Source organism: Tachysurus vachellii, chromosome 15, assembly GCF_030014155.1.
Source record: "Tachysurus vachellii isolate PV-2020 chromosome 15, HZAU_Pvac_v1, whole genome shotgun sequence".
NCBI classification, from domain to species: Eukaryota; Metazoa; Chordata; class Actinopteri; order Siluriformes; family Bagridae; genus Tachysurus; species Tachysurus vachellii.
The window spans coordinates 20,679,850-20,707,732 of record NC_083474.1 but is presented as its reverse complement, the minus strand read 5'-3'; the positions used below and the strand labels follow the sequence as shown (position 1 = coordinate 20,707,732).

Genomic DNA, 27,883 nt, shown 5'->3' with positions numbered 1-27,883 from the left:
GTCCATGAACTGAATCTTAAGAGAAAATGGGTTATAGATCCAGACAAAAAGCACCCAAGTCTGTGTACCAAAGAATAATTAAAGAGGAACAAAGATAAAGTTTTAGAATGGCCAAGTCAACGTCCTGAGCTTAACCCAAAAGAAGGACCTGAAGCAGGCAGTTCATGTGAGGACACCCACTAAAATCTGACTGTTGAAGCTCTTCTGTTCACAGGAATGGGATAAAATTCTTCTAAGCTGTTGTTCAGGACTGATTAAAAGTTACCAGAAACTCGACTTACAGTTATTTCTGCACGACGACTCACAACAGACACTGAAAGCAAATTTCACAAATTTTTGCAAGTCACAAATATGCTAGAATAATATTGTTGGCTCTTTTGTTTGTGTTCACTAAGTTTACTTTTAGAACTTGTTTTAAAATCTGATAATGTTTTGGGTCACATTTATGCAGAAATATTCTAAAGGGTTCACAAACTTTCAAGCGAACCCACGTAGAAATCTACGAGATCAGCATTAAGAGTTTGATAGGAGGGTGCAAATATACAGCGGACAGAACTAAAGAGCCACCGCATGGCTTTCTGTATCTGAGGTGAATCGAGTCCCAGAGTGCCGTTATCATTAAGGTACTCAAACAGCATTGTGGGTAATGTTGGAAATAATTAACCAAAGGTGAAAATATGCTGAGAGAAGTTTAAAATAAAATGTCATGGGTGGATTTTTTTCTTTACAATCTAGTGACTTTAGCTACATAGAAATGACTAGTGTTAGATGGTTGTGGTTTTTGAGTTTAACCTGCTCATGGTTGACCAGGTGACACTATTCACATAAACAGAGACCAACTAGTGAAATAAACTGAACAATTCCACTTACTTTTGCTGGAGGTCATGAAGGCTCTGCTCAGCCCTCTGTAAACCTTCCAGGTCTTGCATCATCTTCCTCATGTGGTCTTTGGAGTAGCGGTTCTGGATATACGCAAACCAGCAGCCACCCATACCAATGACTATCGACACCACCAGCATGAAGTCCTTTAAATGGTTGTGGCTGTTCACTGTATAGAAGAAAAATAAGTATGAAATAAAAGTTTTGGAGTAGCTGTGACATTCTCAAGGCACTTCACCATCTGACTCGATTTATTTCTGTGTATATATTTAGATTTGATTATATATGTATGGTTCCTTTCTGCATCACGTATCCCTTTTTTCTATTTAGGATTTTTGTAAATTTAAGCAACTAGACATGACTGTAGATAAGTTCATACAAAAAAAAAGAAATAAACAATAATCTTCATAATAAAAAGATGACATGTCCGATGTACGACGCATACAGTGTATATATTATATACGTAGTGTATAACACTTACATACGTTTAAATACCAAATTCGACACGTTTTTAATTCGAATGCAATTTTAAAAAAAAAAATAAATGCATCCCTAGGGCATAGTGTGTATTATTTAAGCAATAATAAGGAATTTTCCTCTCAATTAAAATAATTTTTATTCAATTCAAGTAAGATTTAATGTTCTATTAAGAAGCAATGGAGTTCAGAGAAGCTCAAGTAGACCTTCAGAGGTGGTTTGACTTTCCTGTCACTGTCAGCTGGACTTCCTGCTGCACCTCGTTAAAGACCAAAGTGAAATAGGTCACGTATTCAGTCTGATGACTGCATGAACAATATCCGCTGACATGCAGAAATAAAACCCAAGGCACAAAGCGAGAGACTTTGGGTGTTAGTTAATCATGAAATACTGCTGTCACACACAGACTGCATTAGGAACCACAGCTGGGCCTTTTTACCGAACACACACTTTCACAATAGTACATGTCACATGCAGACCCACAGCTCGGTTCTCTTTTTCTAAACACCAAGACAATCAGACCGGCTGCGTTGCGTTCACGTAAAATATTCCAGAGACACGATGAAAAGATGATGTTTATTTCTAAAAGCAGAAAACTAATGATTTTCTATCAGAATGGAGTAGTGGTTTGCAGCTTTTCCATCCGTCCATGTGCAAGCAAAAAAATAAGATAAAATAAATAAATAAATCATTTAAATATAAATCTATCTGTTAGCTAAATGTTCGACAACTAAAATCAAGCTTACAATCAAACACTTGATTATAAAGTAATGCTTTATAACAGTTAATTGTTATTATAACGGCCCCTTTAATCAGCCTGTGGGATCTCCGATTTATTTATTTTATTTTTTTTTTAGATTCGGAAAATGCTTAGCTAAGTAGCATATGTTGTCGAGGTTTTCCCAGCTAGACCGTATGTGTTTGAGTGCCTCGTCAAACACAGCCGTTTTTTTTTTTTTTTGTATTGCGATGCTGGGCCACCAATACACGCTCTGGTGAAGTAGCAGCGTATGTGACGTATATCTGAATTAAATTATAAAATGGCTGCTGAGCTCGGCCTGTAATTTTCTCAAACAAAGATGGAGAAAAACACTGACGAGGTCGGTCAAGATGCGAACAGTCAGAGTCATAATCGTGTAAAATAATAAAAATCACCCCAAGTGACTCCATGTGCATTTAATCTCATCAGAACGAGGGTCAAGTTGTATAAATGTTTAAAGGCTAGCAGGTCTTCCTATATGTAATATAGTGTAGTAGAATATAATTAGGCTCGTTTGTTTCCCGGATATTGTGGTGGTCCTGTCTGATGTAAAATAATCACACAAGCTTCAGCATTCAGAGCTGTTTGAATGCGTCCTGCACTGTCTACAGAACAAAACTGACATGTTCGTAATAAAGGCAGAACATTGTCTCTGGTAATGAAATGCAAATGAAATACAATGAAAATAATGAATTGTAGGAGAGCGAGCGAGACAGAAACGTACTAATCGCGCCTTGCAGCACAGCGTTTTAAACCTGAGGCGTGGCCGGAGAACAGAAAGTGAGACTGAAGCGCTTATCTGTTTCGGAGCGCCAGAGAGCTGTGCTTAGCATACAGAGCAATTCTCTCTCTGGCACATCAGAGCTCGTAGACAAGAGCCAGAAACGAGAAGCTAGTAAGATATTCCCAGAGCCGACGAGGCAAGACTCGTCGAGGCGCGGATCTCTTGTTTTAGACGAACACAAAGTCCCATCCGTTAAAATTTTGCGCAGCTTTGTTTCCTTAGGATGTAAATAAAAATGCACCTCGGTGAGAAGCATGCAAATAAAGCAGAAAAGCAAGTTTGCAGTTAGGTTGTTTTGCATGAACGGACAGTCAGCGAATACAGTCATGCAAACCTTCACACAAAAGAAAACTACAGGAACTCTACTGCATACGGAGTCTAATCTCATTTATGCAGAACGTCCAGCTTTTTATTTCTTCTTTCAATTCCTCTCTTGTTCTTGTTTACAGCAATATGGACAAAGAAAACCAGAACTGGTTACTGTCGAAACCACAGTAGCCATTTGCAATGGCGTGAGATAATTTTAGCTTATTGCATGACTCGAGAGAGCTGCCTTCTATATCAGACATATATCAGATACGTAGCATTGAGTTTGGGGGTGGGGGTTGGGGGCTCTTACTCATTGGGGCTCCAAATAAAACAGTGTCCAAGGCCTTTAGCTGAAGTTTCTGAGTATGACTGCGGTCCAGAATCTTCAGCACGGTCACAGTGAGAGTGGAGTTCTTCACAGCCAGACTGAGGAGAATTTAAATATAAAAATAAAATAAAATAAATAGATAAATAAATTAGATAATTGCAGAGAATAAAAATATGGACTTTTACACGATGAACATTTCCACATACACATTAAAAGCAAGAGGCTTCCTGATGGAATTCATATTCACCCAAGAACTTAATTTATAAACATTACCATTAACAAAACATGAGCCACTGATACTTTTTTTTTTTTAAATAAACCAAATGTGACAATTGTTCAACACCTCTTCACTGTAGATGAGTAAACATGTCTGTAACAACAAACATGGGCACCGACTTTACTGTCTGCGATGTTTAATTCTGTTTGCTTAAACTTAACATGCAGCTACTTTGGAAATAAGGTGCCGGGCGTCATACCGAGGCATGGACGTTCCGCTGATGTTCATTTTGCGGAAAGCCTCCGCGTACTGTTGCAGCTCCACGTAGGCTTCCAGCCAATCCACCACTTCATCCACTGTCCAGTTATACACTGGGGAGTAAACAGAAACAAAGGGTTACTATAGCAACAAACACGACACCGCATCATGTCAAGAGAGGTGCAGTGCTGGACAAATTGCTGATTCGTCACTGAAAAACAAGCTAAGAAGAAAAAAAAAAAACAGACAGAAAACAAAAAATAATTAACGCCTTAATATTAAAGCCATTAGGATGATAATTGCAGTGATAATCATGACAGATGGAATAATTACGCCATCAAAAGTCTACTGGGAATGCTTTAGTGCATCAGTGCTCTAAGGGGTGATGATGTGATAGCAGTAAGCCAAAAAAGGCGTGTGTGTGTGTGTGTGCGCTCATTTTTATTTGTTTTGCGCCTTCTAGGCTTATCTGTTCAGAAGAGCTGCATTGCGGGGTAAATGAGACGAGAGGAGAGAGAAAGAGAGACGGAGCCTTGGAGCTTCAGCGCCAGGACAGAAGTATGACTGCAGTAAAACTTATCAGTATTTCAACGAGCTGTTGAAGGCTGGACCATTTCCACACTTCTCTACGAGTACCTCACTTTGCCCTCTTTATCTTCTTAAATAAACACCTGATAAACAATTGCTGCTCAGAAGCACGTAAACGGTCGGCTGAATAATTATTTAAACGTTTAGGGAGGGAAAAAAACAAACAAATGAAAATGAAATATTACGTCTATAAAAGATCTAAAAGCCTTATATTAACTTTATTGAATGACAACCTCTGGAAGCCCCGCCTCTTTCCCACTGTTCACGTCATCTCGACTCATAGTAAAAGGAAAACGTTTTGATTGTGAAATAAAATCCCAGTTTATGTTGGTCTTAGCTATCGCGGTCAAGTACACACACACGCGCATGTGCGCACACGCATCGGTGATAAACTACTGCTGAGTTATTAGGGATAAATCTGCAGTAGGTTAGAAATTTCTCTTGAAAAATGTTTTTTTTTGGGGCTAAAAAAAGTAAACTTTCTGTAGCATTCCTAATAGTCTCTAGAATTCTAGAAAAAAATGGATCTAAAAATATTAAACCAGTCACAAGTAATAATTGTTTTCCTGTGTCAGGAACCCACAAAGTCTCATGTTTGGAAAGCCGTTCCAGACTGCACCGCTGTGAACGTTAGATTGTTCAGGATGGCTAAATCTCTATTGCCGTTTGTTTAAGACGGTGAATCGTGGAAAAACAACAGCATCTTCTCATATCGTGAAGAAGCAAGAAAACAACAGACATAAAACTCAGCTCAATGTGTTCATCACTAGAATATAGCCTCATACAGTCAGTCTATGTAAAAACAACAGCTCTTAGACAGCATGCTTTATATGACCGCTGTTTAAACCGGAAAGATAAACGGATCTCAGTAAACTGCTCTGTGATTTTGTTTCTTGTTTGAGAAAAATCAAGAAGTTTTTTCCACCGACAATTATTCATTTAAACAAAAGCTACACTTGTATTAGTGGTACAGACAGGAATAAAGCCGGTCAGTAATTAACGCTGTATAAACACAGAGGCGCTTTGGCTGACACAAACGATCCGATGTATGAGTTCATGGTGAAATATGCAAAATTATGCAAATTGAAAATGATTCCATGTAGTGAAAGTAAAACAGGAAAGAAAATATAAAGGTAAGTAAAGGTGACTCAGCACATCCATCTCTCTCTCTACTGATCGCAAAGAAGACAAAATCGATCAGTGCGTGACAAGGAAACACTTTCACAAACGCAGCATGAATGCAACTCTGACAGAATACATTGGATTATAATGGATTGAGATGGATAGAAAATCTAATGAAAGAAAGCAGGAAACTCAAAACAAAACGAATGGAATAAAAAATAAAACACAATAAAAGGACCTGGATAAGTAAATAATCCAGTTAATAAAAAATCAAATAAAGACATCTATTGATGTTGAAATGAAATGAAAATGAAAAGTGATGTTGAATGAAATGCAGAATTAAAAAACAAAATGCAACAATTGAACAAATTTAAATGAAATTTATCAATGAAGAATTACAGGGGGAAAAAATATGTAAATGAAATTTTAAGAAAAAAAGGATTAATAAAAAATATTTTAATAAATAAATAAATTAAAGGCATCAAAGACCAGTATAAAAACAAACATTAATAATTAAATTAAATATTTAAAAAAAATAAAAAATCAACACATTTAAATGAAAAGAAATGTGGAAAATGATGCATACCTTTTGAGCTCTTCCATGCATGCCACAGATCCTCCACGCTGATGAACTGGTCATCGCCATGAAAACTGTTGTGCTTGGCTTTGGGGTCGTGGTAGTTCAGGTCCTCTCTCAAAAACTGTGGGATGAGAACCGGAAGCTCATTAAATTCAAGAGTTAGGAAAGATTATTTACATTACCGTCATGTGTAAAAGACCTCCAAAACGCATGGACCATCCTGGTCCTATTTTAAAAATAAAACCCTAAGATTATAAAGTTAAGTTATAAAGTTGCCGAGCAATGTATTTAAAAGAGGAAAAAAATCCCTTCGGCCATTTTATTGCACCTCTCAGTCTGTATTTGTTGGTTATCTACGAAGACAATGGGACAAAAGAAGACAGAACCGGTTAGGCGAAACGGTAAAATTCTACAAACTCAGACAGTAACAGGAATAAAATACGACAAACTCAGACAGTAACAGGAACGGCAGCTAGCGCAAACTCAAAATACTGAACATTTGAAACGTTTTAAAAAATTTTGTTAGTTTTTGCCCTAAAAGAGGAAAAAAATATTATTTTTATGGAGTATCACGTAACAAGCTAGTGTAATAAATTAAAAGTCTTAGATATACTTTCATCTTTCTATCGGTGCGTCTATTTATAATGTAATACTTAAAACAGTGCAATACAAGTTTCCAAATGAGCTGAAGAAGAAGAAGAAGAAGAAGAAGAAGAAGAAGAAGAAGAAGAAGAAGAAGAAGAAGAAGAAGAAGAAGAAGAAGAAGAAGAAGAAGAAGAAGAAGAAGAAGAAGAAGAAGAAGAAGAAGAAGAAGAAGAAGAAGAAGAAGAAGAAGAAGAAGAAGAAGAAGAAGAAACGGTAGGATTGGTCGGAGGAAACGTTTGAGTGCGGCCTGCAGTTGCGAAAATCACAACTTGCTGCTGCTTTGTGATGCAAGAGTAGGAATTAAATGAGAAAAAGTTAGTTAAGATTTAAACAGCCAGTCGTTTTACTGAACTAAATCATAATAAACTGAGTGGTCACTATGTTAGTGTCATAAAATATGTTGTGTAGCATCACTCACACAAAAAAAAAAAATCATGGCAGCAGATATGTTTTTTGTTACTAAACACGAAGCAAGCGCAAGTCAAGGAAGTGAAGAGCCACCTAGAAACCTTGTCACTAGAAAGCAAAAGCAGGTCTTGTACACAGATGGGAAAATGCTGGCTGAAGTAAGACAACACTCCTCCACAGCATACTGCTCGAATGACGAGAAGCCAGAGGAGACGATGGACTTTCACTAGGCATTCAGATCAGGTGGATCAACACACCCAAAGGAAAGCCATCGGGGGATCTGGGGGAGGTTTGGATTTCCCAGACGGTGCAGACATGGCGGATGTTTTCTACTACGAGGTTTCCTGCAGCTATTTTTAAACAAGCTGGTGTCCTCGAGGAATGATGCTCACCGTCACGGAGCTCAGCATTTCAGAAATAAAATTTGATACCGTAAAAAGTGCATAAATTCATAAAAAAAAAATAACAAAAATGTTCATATCATACCCCATACATTTCATTACGTGCTCCAGGAAGTCTGTGCACTTGACCTTCTTTGTGGGCGTCACTATATGCAAATGAGCAGTTTTGGGAATGCACTTTGAACTTTACAGGTAAGCAAATTATACATATGAGTACAAAAAATTTGTAAATTGACTATTTTTTGTATTGAACCTTGTGTAAATATGTCTTTTACTTTAAAACAAAAAATCTTAGGAGAAACTTTTTTCATTTACTTTAGTGGGAAGAAATTTTGTGGAACAAAAATCCAACAGAAAACGTTTTATAAAACATAACCGTTTAAACGCAAGCCGAGTGTCTTCAGACCGCTCTGTCACATCTATTTTAACTTCATCTAGATCAGCAAATGACTGAATAATTATTAGTTTATTTAAACCCTTCATGCTGGATACAAAGCAAATAGAGCATGTGATAAGATCCAGGTGAGAAACATGGATCACGTCAGAATGAGCAAAATAAGCTACGTTATTGCGCGTGTTGTGAAAGCGCATAGGTTCAATTAAAACATTTAAAAAAAATATACTCAACATTTACTGTATATTTAAAAACAAAATAGCAACCTGGCATGATTGGAATCTGCTTTAAAAAAAAAAAAACAAGAAAAAACAACCTAAGTCTTAGGATTGACATGAACTAAAACATTATCCACTTATTGTCATATCCACTGATATGACACCAGGTCATAAACATCTTCTAGAGGTACCTGACGATGTTTATGTCCTGGTGTCATATCAAGAGGCTAAATGATGCTAAGCGTTAACCTAGCATTGATGCAAGGACCAGATTATAACAACGTTTACGTTACAGAGAAGCGGAAGGCATGCACTGGCTCACAACATTGACTATTTTGTTCGTCATAGGCACATTTATTGACAAGGATGCTGTAACGGTCGTGGAGTATCTCACACGTGTTCTCTGATCAGCGTTCTGCATCTTCACTGGAAGAGTAGCAGGGATCTCTAACCTAGTAGCTGAAAGCAAAGTCTTTAACCTGAAATATGTATTGAATTCGTCTCGTGATGGTAAAACTCATGGAGTACTGCAGCACTATTTTTAGGTTTATTATAACCACTTTCTGCAGAAATGTCATCCTCTGACCCAAACAGGAAGGAAGGAAGAGGAGGAAGGAAGAAAAGCAGAGCAAAGATATAAAACAGAATAACGGGTCCTCCCTCGTATAAACACTGAACACAGACCAAAAGCCATGAATAATTTAGTAAACACCTCTGCCTTATTTTGTAGCAACTGCATTAGAATTTTAGCAGAGCAGACTACTTGTAAGGGAAGTACTGACCCCATCTGTCTCCGCGACGTCTACGTTCCCGTTAGCGTCGTCGTCCATCTGCTTGTGAATGCTCCGGATGGCCTCGAAACTGAGGATAGCGTTTTCGTCTTGGCACAGGGGCTCATCGATGCGGCACAGTTCTGCAAGGAGGACAGACGGTAGGGGTGAAGAAATAAAACAAAACCAGGCTGAAGGTTTTCTAACCAGCATTTGATTGTGCAAAGCATCATTCAATATTTAATCGATGGAGAAACGTGGTAAATCCAACACCTTCTTTATAATGCAAAATGATCATCCTGGGCCACCGAGTAATGAAACGCCGCTGATTGATTACTCATGATAGCCGAGTGACCGTTGTTTATGATAACAATGGATGATTGTGTTTAGGCATAAGGGATGATAAGCCTGTCTCAAAATTCAGCAAATTTCATCCATGGGGAAGAAACCCTGAGAGGAAGGCGGACACAAAAGTAGCGATACATTTTGATCACAATTTGATTTGATGTATGATACTAGATTACGGTCTCAGAATATTTGAAACTCAACCTGAATGAAGAGAATTCGAGAATGAAAAGACTTTAATTCTAAATTACAATTCTTTGAAAAGCTACTGTTCGATATTTGTTATTCTTCGTTGGAAGAAAACAGAGTTTGTGAAGCAAGTTTGGTTGCATTAACAAAGGCACTCGCTCTCTGGTAACCTAGCAATGTAGGGAGTGACAAGCTAACAGCCAATCATGTAACAGTATCATGTTTGGTTGCGCCATATCGTCGTCTCGTGCTGGTCTGCTGGATTCCTCTTCAGTAACCGGCGACTGATAAGCAGGAAATGAGCCGCAGCGAGTGAGGAAATTGTAAATAAAAGAGGAAAAGTCAGCTACTTTTTCATATTTCTGCGGGTTTTATATTTCAAACAATGTTACTGTAGTGTATCAGGTTTGTTTTTTATATTACAGATGTATCTCAGTCTACCTCAGTTTTATTTGTTTAAAAAACACTGCACATATTTTAAAACACTTTATGTGTTTTAACTTCCTAGCACTAAACTTGCACTAAATTCTCAGGATTCTCTGTTTATATTTAACACTTTGTGCTATTTTATTACACTTTATTTTAGCAGTTCTTACATTTTCTTTCATTTTGCACCTTAAATGTTAAGAGATAATTGTTAAGTGTTCGTTGTGACTTTAGACTTATGTTTACATTATAATTATTTGAGTTTTCCTGCTTGTTGACATTTCTGTCTTAATAACTGAGGGGATTACGATCAGAGGAAGGTTAGGTTTAAAATAAAAGTATTTAAATGTAATATATTTTTCTCTTGGTCCTTATTTTAAATGGGTCATAAAAAATATCAACAATTATCGATATCTACCGATACGAAACACTGATATCATGATACAATTTTCAGCCATATCGCCCAGCCCTATGAAGACCTCTTTTTAACTTTTACTGTTTTAATTGTTACTGTAAACAGTTGTTGAGATCTGGATTGAGAACGATCTGCATGCTCTCTATATTTTAACTCCACTGGATATTCAGATAGGAAACTGTATAATTAATTACATGCATATTAATAGAGTGATTATTTCTCTGATGTCAATCGAACACTCGAGATGCACAAAGTCTAAATTTTGCATCATGTTACAATACACCTTTAAACAAAAGAGAGTCCGTTTCTCTTCCGGATCGAATAGACAGCTAGAAAATAAAACACTAAACACAGACAACTGGTAAATGTGTTGGAAAGATCCTCAATGTAATCATTAAAGTCATGGTTGTTCTCAGTAAATGATTTCAGTATGTAGTTTTTAGCGAGTGGAATCATTGGGCTGTCCAAGTGAGCACATCCACAATCATCGTTCGAGTATCCGTGTGTTCTAAAGAGCCTCATGGAAATACGGGTCTGGTAGTTGAACTGTAAAGCTCACACAACAAACAGCAAAAGACGGCTAAATATAGGCTCGGCCGTGGTATTAACTTAAACTAGGCATCTCCTATTTTTAGATGGTAAATCTTTACAGCTGTTTTATAACCATGTGAGCCTATGCAGACCATCATAAAGAAGTGCCACTCTGAAGTCACTCGCTTCAGGGAGAAAGAGAAGAAAGAACTTTAAAAACAATATTTTCTTTCAAATCAGTGTTCAGGACATAAAATGAACCAACATGACTGATATCCTCAAAGCTCAGGATGATATCTTTAATAAACCACCATCAAATCATGAGCTTAAATTAGTCTTTGGGGGCACGTAAGGAACAAAACGCTCCAAGGGCGTCTTAGAACGGCATGTTCCCAGGGTGTTTTATTTCTCTTATACCGCAACTGGTAAAAAATGTTTCATCAGAACAACTTTGTTGAAGTTAATAATAAAAGAATGGCACTGAGAAGCAATAAAGAGTGAAGTGGAGACCCATTCTATAAATGTCTAGAAACCTAAAACCTTCACTTCCTTCACCATCTCAACATCCTTGTTTTTATTCCTTTGTAAATATTACGAATAACACAATTCTTAATCTGTTCATTATTATTTTCATGTACAATTGCACTGCAGCTGCATTACTGTCAGACCTTCAACATGGTGAATTCAACAGCACTGAGACACAAACAAAGTTTAGCTCATTTTGGATTAAAGGACATCTCGTGTTATAGGTGGCTCAATGTTATGGAATAAGCAGCAGTTGGATTTCCCTGGATTTCCTGTGGCATGAAGGCCGGCGCTCAGATCGGAAATAGACCAAAGTTCTCCGTTGGGGGTGTACAGTGAAGCACAGCTGACATTACGCTGCTCACAGGAACGTGACCACGAGGGATCAGAAAGCACTCGGACATCTAGCTGGAGCAAGCTACTCGAGCGGGTCACAACTCGAGGTGTGACTCAGTAGCATTTAACTAACTAGTCATGTGCTAGAGGTCTGGACAAGGTGCTTCAAGTCAGCAAAAAGTGCACAGTAGTTATTTTTGTCTACATATTTTTTATATAGATATCATTAAAAAGATTAAAATGTGCGTTAGGTTAGATTAGGTCTCTTAAATGTATAAAATAGTCACATTTGACATTTAAATAATTTTATTTTTACTCCTTAAACCCATTCATGCACACGTTGAAGCTCCATCCCAGGACCTATCATGTCCTAGGTGTTGTAAAGTACCTATAAAATGACCAACAGTTGGTGCATCCAAACAAAAAGAAGCTTTTCTCAGCCATAAAATGCTCTTAATGCTGAGGCCATCGCTTTAAATTATATTTTCAACATTCGCTATGTTATTCACAGTAAGACACATCGTTTCACAGCACTCACTGATCCTATAGAGTGATTTAATAATATATGCCATCATACATTTCAAAAAAGCGATTCAGATACATGTTTACACACATAAAAAACATTAATCTGTCCTTGGCTCTGAGACCAAGTTACAAAACAATCCAGGAACAAAATTCACATCTTCATACACTATTCCTCAGAGAAAGCTACAAGCCTGGCTGCAATCTTGCAAGCTTTTTATGCAACAACAAAACAACTGATATTTCTGATGCTAAAATTTGTATGGGATGTAAATTCAGCACATTCACCGACTCTACGGTCCATCATAATTAAACTCGTGTTGTGTTCATTATTTATACCGACGCAAACGCACTCGCTGGCATCTGTTGTACAGTCGTCTCCAGAATTAATGACAAAGTTACAAAAAATAACTAAAAATGAAATTATAAATCTTTTCAGTGAGGGATATTTACACAAGTTCTCATATAAAGGCAATTCTGTTAACAGTGGTTTTGCATTAATATTATTATCTAAGCGAGAACTACATACGAGTGTGACTGTCTGGTATCTACAAACTTTTGGCCAAATGTGGACATCGCCTTTAATTCAGAGTAATCTGTAGATTTGAACCTCATCACATATTCCCCTTTCTCTTAACCTCCTGTCAAAGGCAACCAATAATATATTTCAACTAAAACACACCTTAATACTTTAACATAAATCTTGACAAGACTCCATGAATCACCAGTCGCAAAACAGACCCCTGGATCCACTGCCATATTTTACAGCCTCATCATTGCAGCAAGGGGGCACGGTGGCTTAGTGGTTAGCACGTTCTCCTCACACCTCCAAGGTTGGGGGTTCGATTCCCGCCTCCGCCTTGTGTGTGTGGAGTTTGCATGTTCTCCCCGTGCCTCAGGGGTTTCCTCCGGGTACTCCGGTTTCCTCCCCCGGTCCAAAGACATGCATGGTAGGTTGATTGGCATCTCTGTGAAATTGTCCGTAGTGTGTGAGTGTGTGAGTGAATGAGAGTGTGTGTGTGCGCCCTGTGATGGGTTGGCACTCCGTCCAGGGTGTACCCTGCCTTGATGCCCAATGACACCTGAGATAGGCACAGGCTCCCCGTGACCCGAGGTAGTTCGGATAAACGGTAGAAAATGAGTGAGTGAGTGAATCATTGCAACATTTTTCCATCTCTCATACAATATCCATAAATATGTTGTGGTCTAGGACAAAGTTAAACATTGGATATCTACTGTATGAAAATGCTGTGCTGACTGAATTTACTACTTGTCAATTATTGTCGAGTGAAAACATACATCTAGGTGACCAGCAGGAGGTAATTCCTTAAGTAGTTAGGTCAAAATTCATTTAAGGGGAGAGAAAAAAAACAAACAAAAAACAAATCTGAATACAGCTAAAACTATTTTATAAAATCAAAGCTAAAAATATCAATCAAGTTAAAAGATTTTATTTATTGTAATGAAATTCATTATAATTTACAGGTTTTCTCTTTGTATCAAAGTAAGAAAAAAAGGTTCATGAATTAATTTACAAAAATCAAGCCCAGAAATGATCAAATATGTATTAAAAAAAAATCTTCTTCAAAAGGCAAATGAGGACAAGAGGACGAAAGAGGACGAGGCCCTCGGGGAAACATCAGAGATCTTGGATGCGATCAAACTCGCTTTGAGCCAAATTTCTCTTACATACAGCAGGACAGCCTCCACTACACGACTGACAATCAGGATGGATTGCAGAGGAAGTGTACAAGCTCAAACAGTGCTTTTATAATCATAATGCAGTATAACGCTGCACAGGCAATAAAATGATACACTGCCCCACACAGCTTAAAAATAATAGTAGTGTTAAGTAGTATTAATTCAGCTAGTCTTAAAAGTCTTTCCTTTTAAACGTTAATGAACCACAGAGGCGATAGGTATTGTGATGGCGTATTGAGTGCACATGTGGATTTCATCAGAAATCACTGTATAAAATTTGCACCAACTGCAGGACTTCCTGTTACGTTACTGTTAGTAGAACATGCTCCAGGTTAAACAAGTTACACAAAATACAAACTCTGAACATAATGCATAAGTCTGTACACGAGCTCTTTACTTATGCTATTATATGAATTCTGCCTTCATTCAGAATCACAGACAAAGAAAAAAACTTTTTCTGTACAAAAAAAAAAAAACTGTCTACATGCTAGCACTGTGCAATGACAACATCATTCCAACACTGTTGATATGTTGTCATATGTTGTTGATGCAAACTGACAGGAAGTATCACACTTAATGTTAAAATTTTGTGCTGTTTTGAAGCCTTTTTTTTTATTAAACTTGGACCTTTAAAAGTGTACAAATTTGACAGAAATTAAGCAAGTATTAAACTCAGCTTTTTAGCCATTTTAATGATACATATGTATTAAATGCACTCCGTCCAGGGTGTATCCTGCCTTGATGCCCAATGACGCCTGAGATAGGCACAGGCTCCCCGTGACCCGAGGTAGTTCGGATAAGCGGTAGAAAATGAATGAATGAATGTATTAAATGCACTGATATATATGTTTTTCCCTTTAGGGGTCCCCACAGTGAATCATCTGTTTCCATCTAACTATCCTCAGCATCCTCTTCTCTTGCACCAATTACCTTCATATCCTCATTTGACACATCCATGTATCTCCTCTTTGTCCTTCCTATTGACCTCTTACCTGGCAGCTCCGTCTCCAACATAACCATCTTCCTCCTCTGTACAGTACATGTCCAAACCATCTCAATCTATCCTCTCTGACCTTGTCCCCAAAACAGCCAACCTGAGCTGTCCCTCTGATGTGCTCGTTCCTAATCCTGTCCATCATCGTCACCCCTAAAGAGAACCTCAACATCCTCATCTCTGCCTCATGTCTTTTCCTCACAGCTACAGTCTCTAACCCATACAGCAGAGCTGCTCTCACTGCTGTCTCCACTCCAACACGCCTGTACCCACCTCTTTTCCACACTCCCCGTAACACCGGATGGTCGACACCAAACACTTAAACTCCTGCACTGTCTTTCCCTCAGCCCCCAGTAACCTCACTGTTCTACTTCGCTCCATCTTGTTCATACACATGTATTCGGTCTTACTACATCTCACTTTCATTCCTCTTCTTCCCACAGGTGGACTCCACCTTTCCAGGTTCTCACTACAAATCATAATGTCGTCCGCAAACATCGTTGTCCGTGGAGATTCCTGTCTGACTTCATTGGTCAACCAAAGCTGATCCTTGATGTAGCCCCACCTTGAACTCCTCAACCCCACTGCATACTTTACTGTGATTAGCCTATCGTGTACGCAGGAAAAAAGATACACCTTGTTAATAAACTGAGTAAATATTAACCAAACTAAGACAAAATGACGAGTAACAAAAACAAAACAAACAAACAGGAAAAAAAAACAGAAAGGAACATTCACGTTCAGGGAAAAACGTGTAAAAAACTAAGTGGTGTCAGTGGGACGGTTCTGCCAAAAACAAGTCAAGTCCTTCTCGTTACTATTTTGCCTGAAATATGTTATATATTAACTTAAGCGCTTGAGGAAAATCTATTCCAATCATTCGGGCCTTGACCCTGTTTGGATCGAGTTCATTTTGTATCCAGATCACCTGCATGATTCAACTGTATGATTCCAAATAAATCCTACAAACATTTCAACCACTCATTCTCATGACGTGGATAAAATTGTGACAAACATAGGGGTTTTAGAGACTTCTGTACAAATTTCTTGGGACTGCAGACACCAGTGAATGAAACATAAATAAATTACTGCCACTTATTCTGCTTCAGTTTCATCCGGTCGAACACTGTCTAAAGAAAATGCCCCATTAAACAAACCATCAGTAGCTGATAGACCAACAGCTTCACTTTAATATACTTTTAAAACTAAATCCCATGTGTTAACGACAGGTGGAGTTGGATGTCTTCCCTCACTCCCTCTCGAAAATCTCATAAGACTGCCCAAAATAAACATTTGAGACAATTGGACTCGAACATTTATACCCAAGACAGTAGAATGCGTAGTGCATAGTGTGAGTACATAGTGTGTAGTAAGTCATTTGAGACTTAATACACCCCCTGACTATCTCACCCACCAGTAACCAACCTGGGAGGGTGGAGGCAATCGTATGCTTCCTCTGAGACACGTGAAAGCATCCAACCACATCTTTTTGCACTGATGATGTTGCTGAATCACAGGGCAGCATAACACATGGAACAAAATTTGCTATCTTCTGCATACGTGAGCTCAAAGACACCTACGATCGGCTTGGGTGTCTATGACCGAGATGATGTCGAACTTGTGATTTCTGTACGATCAGGCGTTTTTCTAATCGTACAGAATCAGATCATGGCTATTTCATGGGCACTTTCTTTGTGAGTGTGTGAGTGAGTGAGAGTGAGAGTGTGGGTGGGAGAGGCAGAGAGTGAAAGAGGCTTTTGTGGCACAAGTCCTTACAAGCAACACCGAATAATCGAGCAATCATCAGATTTCTCCTCAGGTATGGAACATGTTACAAAACTCTCTTTTACTGCACATGTGAACACGTCTCAAAGCTCTTGCAGCCCTCTCAAGATTTTTCTCAATCTTATGCAAAGACAGCAGATTAGCAAAAACAATAATTTTGGAGCTTACACGATTCAGCTAATGAATATTAATGAGCACCAGCGGCTTGCTTATGAATATTAACGCGAGAGATACATTTTTTAAGAATGAGTATAACCTGATGCGTTTTATACACTTAAATAATACAGAAATGCCTGAGGAAACTAAAGAGATAGCACAAGATTTATACAGTATAAAAACAATTATATAACAACAGTTATAGGGCAAAAACGCTGTACGCTGGGGTGGTGTGGTGTGGTGAAGAACAGTAGAACACTGCGGTTTACAGCCAATGAATTTGCCAATGATTATACAGCATATAGTTTAATTTAGTAATAAACAACTTTCATATATTGTAAGAGCGTATAGTTATGATGAGCGACATCCTGTAGATGAGCGACTTCCTGTTCTCGCTAATGTTATGGCCATGATAAACAGCTGCTCCCTCACGAGCCTCTTCCTCTTTTTTCTCCCTTTTAAAACTTATTTTCTCTAAATAAAAATTGATTTACTAACAAAAAATTTATTTATTTTTTTAAACGTGTTTATTATTAATGGTCCATAATTATAGAGTTGTTATAATGATATAATGACTATAGAAACTACAAAATATCAGTTACGCAAATATACACTTGGAGAGCACTTTATATTACAAGAAATATAAAAATAACTGAATTAAACCTAAATTTTAACAAACGCGGTAAGACTGGATATAAAAAATTCACAATCAGTTAGCAAAATGAATTAGAAATTAGCTTCTATTTTGTATTTGTTTGGTGAGATCAAATCGGTTGAAACTAATTCACATGGATGTCGCACAATCTGAAATTAATATGAAATTAAAAAAATAATTTGATATTTCAAATTGTTGATATCTTAAGGTTGTCTGCAAGGAGACATTTTTTAAGCATTTAAAACAGGTCTTAATTGTCTTTCTTTTTAACAGTAAGGGATGGAGGAGTGACGCTTTATAGGGACTCTGCGAGTGTTGTTTTCAGTATTATCTTCACCGGAAAGAAGGCGAGGAATAAAGGGATTGCGAGGAAATAACTGGGATGATAACAAGAACTAACTTGTTCTGTAATCATTCCACAACATTACTGTTAACAGTGAAGAGGCTTTTTTGTGCATCGTTCATAACTGAACATTAATCCCTGCACGAGTAGAAGAAGGATTATTTTGCAAAGTTGTACTGCTCACTTTAAAGTGGTGACTGTCATTTAACATTTTCCTCCAACAGCACAACCTGATGCTTTGTATTAGTAAAACTTGGTGTTGAATTACTTCCTTACTTAACGTAGTGAACAAACCAGGTTCTTAATTATTTATTTCAATAAGAGAATGATATTTTTTCGCTTTGTTCCAAATTCCAATTTAAAACTGAATCAGACCCAATGAGGTTACGCATTCAAATTCAGATCTTTATCATACCTGACTGTGATCTGTCCTGAACTGTGTCGCCGAGTTAAAAGCTTAAACTTTAACACTACTAAGCTGATGCTTTACGAGGGCCAATAAATCTTGAACTTGGTCTACGTGGCCAATGATGTCTTTTTGACGAGCGAACGGGGACTCGGCGTCAGACACCTCAACCGTGTCGTTATATCGCTCAGCTCCTGGGCTCCGTTCCAGCTGCTTCCAATAAAAAAAAACCCTAAGGCACTCTGGACTTCAGCCATGAAACCTCAGTCACTGACACTTCTCAGATGAGTTCTGCTCTTACGTCGATAGAGAAAGGAGACATCACTGAGGCCGTGAGTCATTTCTCAGGAGGTTTTGATAGCTTGCGTGTTTAATATTGTTAGGAAATAAAAAATAAAAAAAAGCAGGAAATAAGACTGAGCAGTGATGAATGGTGGGTGTCACTGCTTGTGAAGTAGAATTTAGGTTTTGTAAGCAGCAATTGAGATGGTTAGGTTCAATTCAGGGTTGGTCAAACTCTCTGTATAAAGAATTATACAAACGATACAGTCACGAGGTTCCTATTACAGTAATATAAGACCAAGTATAAAAGACCAAATCCTAAAGAATGCTTTCACTCAATCAAGTGATAGTTCACATTCAACATTAAAAAGAATCCCAATGACAAAATGATTGAGCTGACGCAAAAATAAAAACGTGACTACGCTCGGTTCATTAGCGCTATCTAAGTAATAACACAATGTTGTGCTCATTCATTCATTCATTCATCTTCTACCGCTTAGCCGAACTACCTCGGGTCACAGGGAGCCTGTGCCTATCTCAGGCGTCATCGGGCATCAAGGCAGGATACACCCTGGAGTGCCAACCCATCGCAGGGCACACACACACACTCTCATTCACTCACGCAATCACACACTACGGACAATTTTCCAGAGATGCCAATCAACCTACCATGCATGTCTTTGGACCGGGGGAGGAAACCGGAGTACCCGGAGGAAACCCCCGAGGCACGGGAAGAACATGCAAACTCCACACACACAAGGTGGAGGCGGGAATCGAACCCCGACCCTGGAGGTGTGAGGCGAACGTGCTAACCACTGAGCCACCGTGCCCCCCTACAATGTTGTGCTGTTATAGGAAAATAATCAATGATGTAGCGGAGTCCTTGTGAGCACGATTTCATTCATTATTTTCCTCGAACAAAAAGGATTAAAATTTTTTTCCGTTCGATACAAAAAGACACTGAATATGTCCACAATCTGAGATAAAGTTTGTTTAACGGGGGAAAACGGATAATGAAATTTGTCCGTTTTTATTGCTGAACTGTTGAATGGCCACAAAATAAGTTAGCTCTTGTTCTCACTTATGGTATAGCAGCTGTAAATGGACGTTCCTTCGTTGGGCTCTTTTCTTCTCTCAGCTTGTCATCTTAGAGAGAATCCTGAGCTTTTTTTAAAAACTTTTTTTAAATTCGGATTTCAGATTCTTACAAAATGTTATGATTGGGGGTTTTCAAGAAAATCGGACAATCCGAAACTAACATCAGATTTTAAATCACAAATAAGGATTTTAACACATCTCTGATGTCTCGAATTGACCACAAAGACAAAACATATAGCTTTCAGGATAGAGTAAATTATTAAAGTATATAAAGTATAACAACCATGATGCTTTGCTCCTGCTGTATTTGAAAAAAAAAAAAACTGCCGTGATCTCAGTGAAGGCCGTGTGCTCAATGGAGAATGTGCATCCCATCTATTCTCAGTGTGGCCACATTTAGACGCTGAACAATTTCTAAATCGAACTACGGCTCTGTTCACTCCAACGTACAGCGTTTTGGAAAACGATCTGAACAGCACACAAATGAGGCCCTTTCAAGTGGTTAAGTGGTGTACAGTCCCTGCAGGATTTTACAACGTTGCGATTACAGGAATCAATGGGAAAAAAATCAAGCATACTCAGCGATATCTGGAGTAGGATTCTGAAAATTTGGATCGTGAGGTTATCACGACACAAATCCAGCCCAAGCCCTATTCGATTGACATGCGTCGGACACCCATCATAGAAAGTCATTACATATGCATCATCACTGGTAGAAAAAAAAAACTAATACAAATTGCAGCACGATCAAGTTTTTTTTTCACTGCAAAATCCTGAAGGACCTGATATTGGAAATATATTTTTTTGTTTTAATATTTGAAACGTTAATAGGAGTCACAATTGGACAAGCCATATTTAAATTAAGGTGCATTTAAATTAATAGCAAACATTTAACAGGGTTCATGTGATCTTTTCACTAGTGTAGTTCAGCAATAAAAAGATTCCTCTGTTAAACAAACTAGTGCTGTGTCTCAAATGGTGCACTTTAAGAACTATTCAGGATTATTTTATGCTCTGCTGCTAACCGGGTTTCCCATTACACTTAGTGTTGAAGTTTTAAAACTCTCGTGTCGCTGTTACAGCTGTCGAATGGTAGTAGTGTAAGTAGTGTCAGAGTTTTATGGTTAGAGACACGGCTTATGACACAAATCATGATGACGGCATAAAGTTTTAACAGGAGACGGAGTTCGTCAGTGCGTTTAACGCTGCTTTGATTAAAATGCTTTAAACACTGTAGAAGGTCTACTAGGAAACCTGACAGACAGCGATGTTTTGGATCTGAAGTGCCATCTAGTTAATTACACGTTTAAAAAGAAACACAATGGCACTTGCAGGGCTGCTGATTGCGTCTATGGAAAGTATATTCCTTTGGATTTTAGTTACTTGAATGAATAAATGTTACAACAGTCCTATAGTTCAATGTTGGAGTTTTATGCATGTTTGTTTGTTTTTTTTCGGATGGATCTTCATGTCTTGTAGAAAACAATCACATTCCCACCATTAAAATGTGCATGGATGACATACCATTGTCAAGTAGTTGGGGCTCTGTACTGGCTTGATTGAGCTTGTCGGCTCGGCAGTCCCAGAGCAAGCATAAACAGATGATCCACAAAGCTGCCAGTTTGCTGAAATCCATAGCAAGACTTCTGGCTCGATCTGCGGAGGAGAAATGTTTTGAGCGGATTAAATTTAATCGCCATTACTACCAAGCTGTATTGTCTGACAGTTGTTCTGGCATGAAACTGACTGACATTTCGGTTCCAAAGTTCATCTCGGTACCAGATGGATTCAACCTGGCTCTGACTCAACTAAATAACTGTTGCTAAATAAAACGAGGATAGAAAACACTCAGTGTGATGCTATTATACAAAAACAAGATCAGTTGGATCATTAAAACTGATGAATTGTCAAGAATATGAATAAAGACCATGCTTGTGAGATTGTGTGTAATATGGCATTGCTTTATAATGTGCAGTAACTACTGCCAGTTAGTGATAGTATCACCTGTGGCTTTCTGAGGGGACAAAAAGGTAGCGAGGCCAGATTATATAGGCTGGTCATCATCTTATTTTAAATCTTTAAAATATATTTTTGGGCCCGTATTCATAAATATTCTTAGTGTAAAGAGTTTCTCCAAGTGATGCAATTATAAGAAAATTCGCAGAAATGTGGGAGTTTTTCCCTTAATGTTAAAGAGACCATTTTAGTAAAGATAAAAGTTGTTCAGAAAGCATCTTAAACCCTTAAAAGAGATCAAAAAGTGTTAGGAGTCGTGAGGAGGACTTAAGAGTTTCTTTATCAATGGTCAAAAAGGTGAAGAGGGAGAAGAAATGTGTTGTATATGATATTTAATAAATGATAGAGAGTTAAGATTATTAATTGTTAATAAGACAATTATATTAAGATAAGATTATTATTGCGACCAATCATATTAGAGATAATATCTATCTATCTATCTATCTATCTATCTATCTATCTATCTATCTATATATATATATATATACACACACATATATATATATATATATATATATATATTCTGCTGCCATGTCATTTAGAGATACTCTAACATCTCTAAAACCGAGATGAAATGCCATAGCAGCAGAAATGATATAATTTGTCTCTATAACATTTCTGGTCTAGAGAATGTTTTCATTTATTATATTTATAACATACAGATGTTAGAACATCTCTAGTATGATCAGGCATCATAACGTAATCCCTACACGATATAGACTCAAATATCTTAACCTAGAGACAAAGTGAAGGTTTATAATAGAGCACATTTATAATAGAGCGCTCCTATTTTTTTTTATTATTAATTGGACAATCAGAGTCTTTAAAAGAATGCATCACCTAATAACAGTTTAAGCCCCGCCTCCTGAGTCTAAGATAAAATTTGTTGTATTTTCCTTGTTTAGAGTTGCTCTAAAATTGGTCACTCTTAAGCTTCATAGCCAGATTCATAGCTAGAAATGTTTAAGCTAAATTAGGAGCTCTCTGAGATCATTGTTAGAAATCGACGCACATTTTGTGATAAAACAATTTATCTTATTTTGATTGATTCCAAAAACTGCTGCCAATCGCCACAAGGCAATGAAAGACATAAAATATATTTCCTAAAATTAAAATAAAATCATTCGGCTTAGGATTAACAATTTATCAAAAAATATATCAATCAAACTTGTCTATATTTACTTACTAACAGACAGTGATTGGGTTCAACGCTGTTCAGCATGTGGTTTTAGAAATTATTAAACTCTGTTATATATTTTAATGTGCAGGCCAGACATTAGTTGTTGTCCCCTATCCAAAATATCCTGATTAAAATTACTTATTAAAATAAAGCATGTACATTTTATCCATTAATAGTTATTTTTAATGTCTTAACTTTGTGTTGAAGGTTTTGTAATCAGAATCATACTAAGGTGTTTAAAGAACCTGTGTTTGAACCATATCATTTATTGCATCTTAATTCTCGAAATAATAATTTTCTTAGATTATTTTAGACTTTTTTCTCCCTCTAATTTTTATATATTTTTATATCATTATTTTTTACAATTATATAATTTTCTAATCCCTCTAATGATTTATATATTTCTGTCAGATAACTTGCCTGCTCAAAAAAAATGAATGAATTACAAACGCTCTTGTCCCGTATGCTAAACTTTATATTTAAAAAAAAAAATCTATTTTTAATTTGCACCAAAAATAACTATTTTGTTCCAAATGCTAACAATGCTAACCTGAGGGGATTAGTTAGCAAGCTAGCAAGGTTAGCTTAGCTATCTCAAAGCTACCGATTCCTTCACTGTCGTTAGATAAACTTTGTTTCTTCTTCTTTCGTGACATATTTCACGTCAATGAAAAGTCTTTCAGCTTGTCAAGGTTTAACGATAAACGCTGAAAACATTCAGAAACAAAAGCAAGGAATCACAGTGACACGACATATAAAGACATTTAACGTTAAGCTAACGAATGCTGATAGAAAAACGCCATTTTATTTATAATCGCGTTGTAACGATTATATAGATTTTGGGTCCAAATGCAATATATTGTGATGTAATAGATAATGTAATATCTTAGTCATACAATGGAGTGTGAAATGTTGTATACCTGTTCATCAGTGTCTAGGAATGTTTAAAAAAAAGATTATTCGTGACAAGGAGGAATTATTTGGATTTATTCTGGCAACCCTGACATTCACTTACTAGCTCGCGATTTTAGCACCAACCGTCATTTAAAAAAAATAATTGACAGTTATAATAATAATAATAATAATAATAATAATAATAATTGTTATTATTATTATTATTAGTGTACGGTGTTAGCAAACAGGCTAATAGATTAAACCGCACATGAGGGCATGAGGTAGCTAGATAAACAAATGAGATAGAAAAGAAAACGTGGCGTTTACCGTTAACAAAGACGACAGAGTGACACTTTTACACGTACATTCGTCTTTTGTGTTAAGTTTGTTACCTGAGATTTGCGTCGACTTTTATTTGGAGATGATATAAAAACCCCACAGGATCGTTTATGTCCTATTCCAGTTCCCAGGAGAATCCCGACCGCAGCTCTCCATTGAGACGATGAGGAAACAGCTGACAGCCTGGCTGCTTGTTACACTGAATAAAACCCGGTCCTTGTGTTTGTTTAATTCAGGAATAAGAGATAAGATCAGAAGGTCTCAGCTCAGTGCAGTGCGTTCAGCTCGAGCTGCATTGTAATGGATCAGCACAGCAGCAGCAGACAACACCGGGGCCAGAGAAAGGAGCGATTTATCCGGTTAAATACAACGAATTATAAACACAAACGTGTGCGCTTGGTCTTAATAACTCCGAGTTTTGCGTGCACATAAGGACAGGCTGTTTATCTGTCCGCTTTTCCACTCACACTCGCCCCCGCTTCCTCACTAGCACACGCTTTTTTGAAAGACCGCAGACAAGGTTGCCAGATCTTTCAAAAGGACACAATTAAAAACCCTAGACCAACTGAACCAGAACCTTACTCACTTTGAATATTGTCATATTCGATTATTAACTGTATATTAACTAATATATATTCCGTTTTAGTGAACTTCAAAAAAAAAACTGGTATCAAAGACAAGAAATCACTCGTTAATTAGGGGTGTGTTTTGTTTTCGAATGATTCGGTTCATTGAGTCGGCTCCTCGAGTCGGTTCTTCATCTTCCTATATAAATAAATTAATTAAAGTTAATAAAACCCACAAGAAACGAATCGAGGAGCCGAATCACTATTCATTTTACTGTTAATTCATTTTAACTGTTATTGATTCATCTTCCTATACAAATAAAATGAATAACAGTTCAAATGAATTAACAGTGAAATGAATAATGAGTCGGCTCCTCGAGTCAGTTCTTGTGGGTTTCATTAACTTTAATTAACTTTGTTTATATAGGAAGATGAATCTACTGTATATATGAACATATTTCTTAAATGAAAATTAAAAGTGTTTGGTTTGCGACCTAGTCGGTTCATTGAGTCGGCTCCTCGATTCGGTTCTTGTAGGTTTCATTAACTTTAATTAATTTTTCGTTTTATTTGTATAGGAAGATGTGGGTTTCATTAAGGTTCTTGTGGGTTTCATTAACTTTAATTAATTTTATTTGTATAGGAAGTTGAATCTATATATAAACATATTTCTTATATTATATATAATTAATGTGTGAAACATTGGTTTCCATGTTGGCACATAAGTTAAACGTGTGTACTGTAGTTATAGATTCATCAACAATTGCTGCTCCTTCCTTCTAGGAAGTGGTATTTTTCTATGTAAATGTTAGTGTGTAAAAATAACACTCTCTGGCCACGGACACTAGTAACAAAAGAAGCATATGCTTCACACCCACAAGAGACAAACCAACCACAAGCAACGCATCTATTTTTAGGGAGAATGTAGAGTCAGGGTGATGTGTCATTTATTAAGGAGTCGGCTCTCTGAGTCAATTCTTTGAAGCTGGACATATACAAGCCATTTCTTTAGACACATAAACATATGAATGGGATGTTAGTCCATCACAGGGCACCACGAACACATCCATGGGCAGTCAAATCATAGCCTTTTAGATAGTTTATCTATCCAAAAATAGCAGTGATATGTTTAAGAGCTTAAAGAGTCGACTCTAATGGTGAGCCGAACGTACTGAATCACTGAAAAGATTCAAAATTCCAAAAGCTGCTCATTACACTTGAAGAATAATACACTATTATGTCCTCCTATGATCCTAAAGAACATCTCACCAATATCTGTTACTTGTTCAAGCTTTTTTATTATTCATTAAAAAATATTTTAGTTTAGCCAGAATATACACGTGATTTGTTTACATTAAGAGAATTCTCACTTAATTGATTTGAAGAAACATAACCTATAGCCTATGTAAATATTATACATAAACAAATAACATCAATTTCTTGATTTCTTTTTAAAAGAGTTCCAATGATGTGTATAAAGTGTGGATGTGGCAACTCTGACTGCAGCGAAGACTCTTAAATTCTATTCTCACCCGTATTAATAAAATCCCGCCTCCTGACTGTGATTGGCTAGTAGCACTGCTCTTTCTTCGTCACGATTGGCTAGTACTTCATACCGACGCTGTTTAATTGGCAGGTTGCAGATCAGCATAACGCGCTAAGGAGAAACTCAGTTCGGAAAACGGGTAGTAAAAGAAAAGCCCTGCACCTCGTGTGGATTGCGAGAGGGCGTTTTAGAGTAACTGCTGCAACACTGCCATCTACTGTACAGGTGTTCAAATTACACGAGTTCCCCAGATTTAGGCAGTGGTTGGGAAAAATTACAAAGCAATTACACTTACGCAGAGAATAGACACTTTAAATTTAAGTAATTATTTTTAACTTAATTTTTAACATCATTAAAATCATGCTTTTCTTTAAGCAGCTATCTCATTTTCCCTGTAAACCTAAATAACTGATATGTACCGTTAGCCACATTTACGGCATTTAGCAGACACCCTTAAACAGAGTGACTTACAAATTATACAACTGAACAATTGAGGGCCTTGCTCAGGGACCCAGCAGGGGCAGTTTGTCGGACGTGGGATTTGAACTCATAAACTTCCAGTCAGTAGTCCGACACCTTAACCACTAGGCTACCACATCCCTCTAGAATTAGCCAGTATAAGTTACCTCCTGTCCACTGACCTGCGGTTCGTCATCTGTGGCGACCTTCTCACAATACTACACAATGGAGTTAACACTGTAGCTATCAGTGTGTCTGAAGATGGATAATGTACATGACTGCAGTTCAAACACGAGGACAAGCGAACTGGGCCTGGATAGATAGACAGATGGATGGACGGATGGATGGATGGATGGACGGATGGATGGACAGAGGGATAGATACACAGATCCCTCAACTTTCCAAAACAGGCCATGTGATAAATTCAATTGTGAGTGTGAATTATTATTATTATTATTATTATTATTATTATTATTATTATTATTATTATTATTATAATTATAATTATTATTATTATTATTATTATTATTATTATTATTATTATTATTATTATTATTATTATTATTATTATTATTAAATAATACACTGATGAGTTTAGTTTGGAGCTTTATACTGAAATGTTAATAAAATGTGCGAGAGCTCAATGGTATAGCACAGAGTCATTAACTGGATGAGAGCAGAAGAGACCTTTATGATTCGTACACAGTCAGTTCTTCTGCCCTGCGCCCGGTCTCACCTTGTCCAGAGTTAAGAAATGACTACAAAGGAAGCAATGAAAAGATGATTAAATTCAAATTCATATCAATTACAACATGCAGCAGAATGTCAAATGGAATAAAAATAGAATAGGAAAAGAATGATACAACTGAATCAGAAAGGAAGACAAAAAAATGAATAAAAGAAAATTCAATAAGAAAAATAAAATAAAAAATAAACGATCTGTACAGAACGGAATAAAATAGACAAAATGTACATCAAAAATACAGCATATGAATAAATATAGTGGCCGATGATTTATGAATATTAAGAGGATTAT

At 37.1% G+C, this 27,883-nt stretch overlaps 1 protein-coding gene across 2 annotated transcripts in view; it reads right to left on the bottom strand.

Annotated features, from left to right (window-relative positions):
• The window catches only part of stim1a (stromal interaction molecule 1a), a 41,221-nt gene extending 16,468 nt beyond the window's left edge, over window positions 1–24,753 (bottom strand). Inside the window, exons 1-7 of one of the 2 annotated variants that reach the window (XM_060888182.1) lie at window positions 24,330–24,753; window positions 21,372–21,503; window positions 9,151–9,281; window positions 6,309–6,423; window positions 4,014–4,125; window positions 3,520–3,635; window positions 871–1,048 (exon numbers count right to left, since the gene is read on the bottom strand). In XM_060888182.1, the coding sequence (XP_060744165.1) occupies window positions 871–1,048; window positions 3,520–3,635; window positions 4,014–4,125; window positions 6,309–6,423; window positions 9,151–9,281; window positions 21,372–21,483 (764 nt within the window). In that variant the 5' untranslated portion in view covers window positions 21,484–21,503; window positions 24,330–24,753. The remainder of the gene's footprint in view (window positions 1–870; window positions 1,049–3,519; window positions 3,636–4,013; window positions 4,126–6,308; window positions 6,424–9,150; window positions 9,282–21,371; window positions 21,504–24,329) is intronic. The other variant, XM_060888181.1, reaches the window with a different exon arrangement.
• Window positions 24,754–27,883: the final 3,130 nt, after the last annotated feature.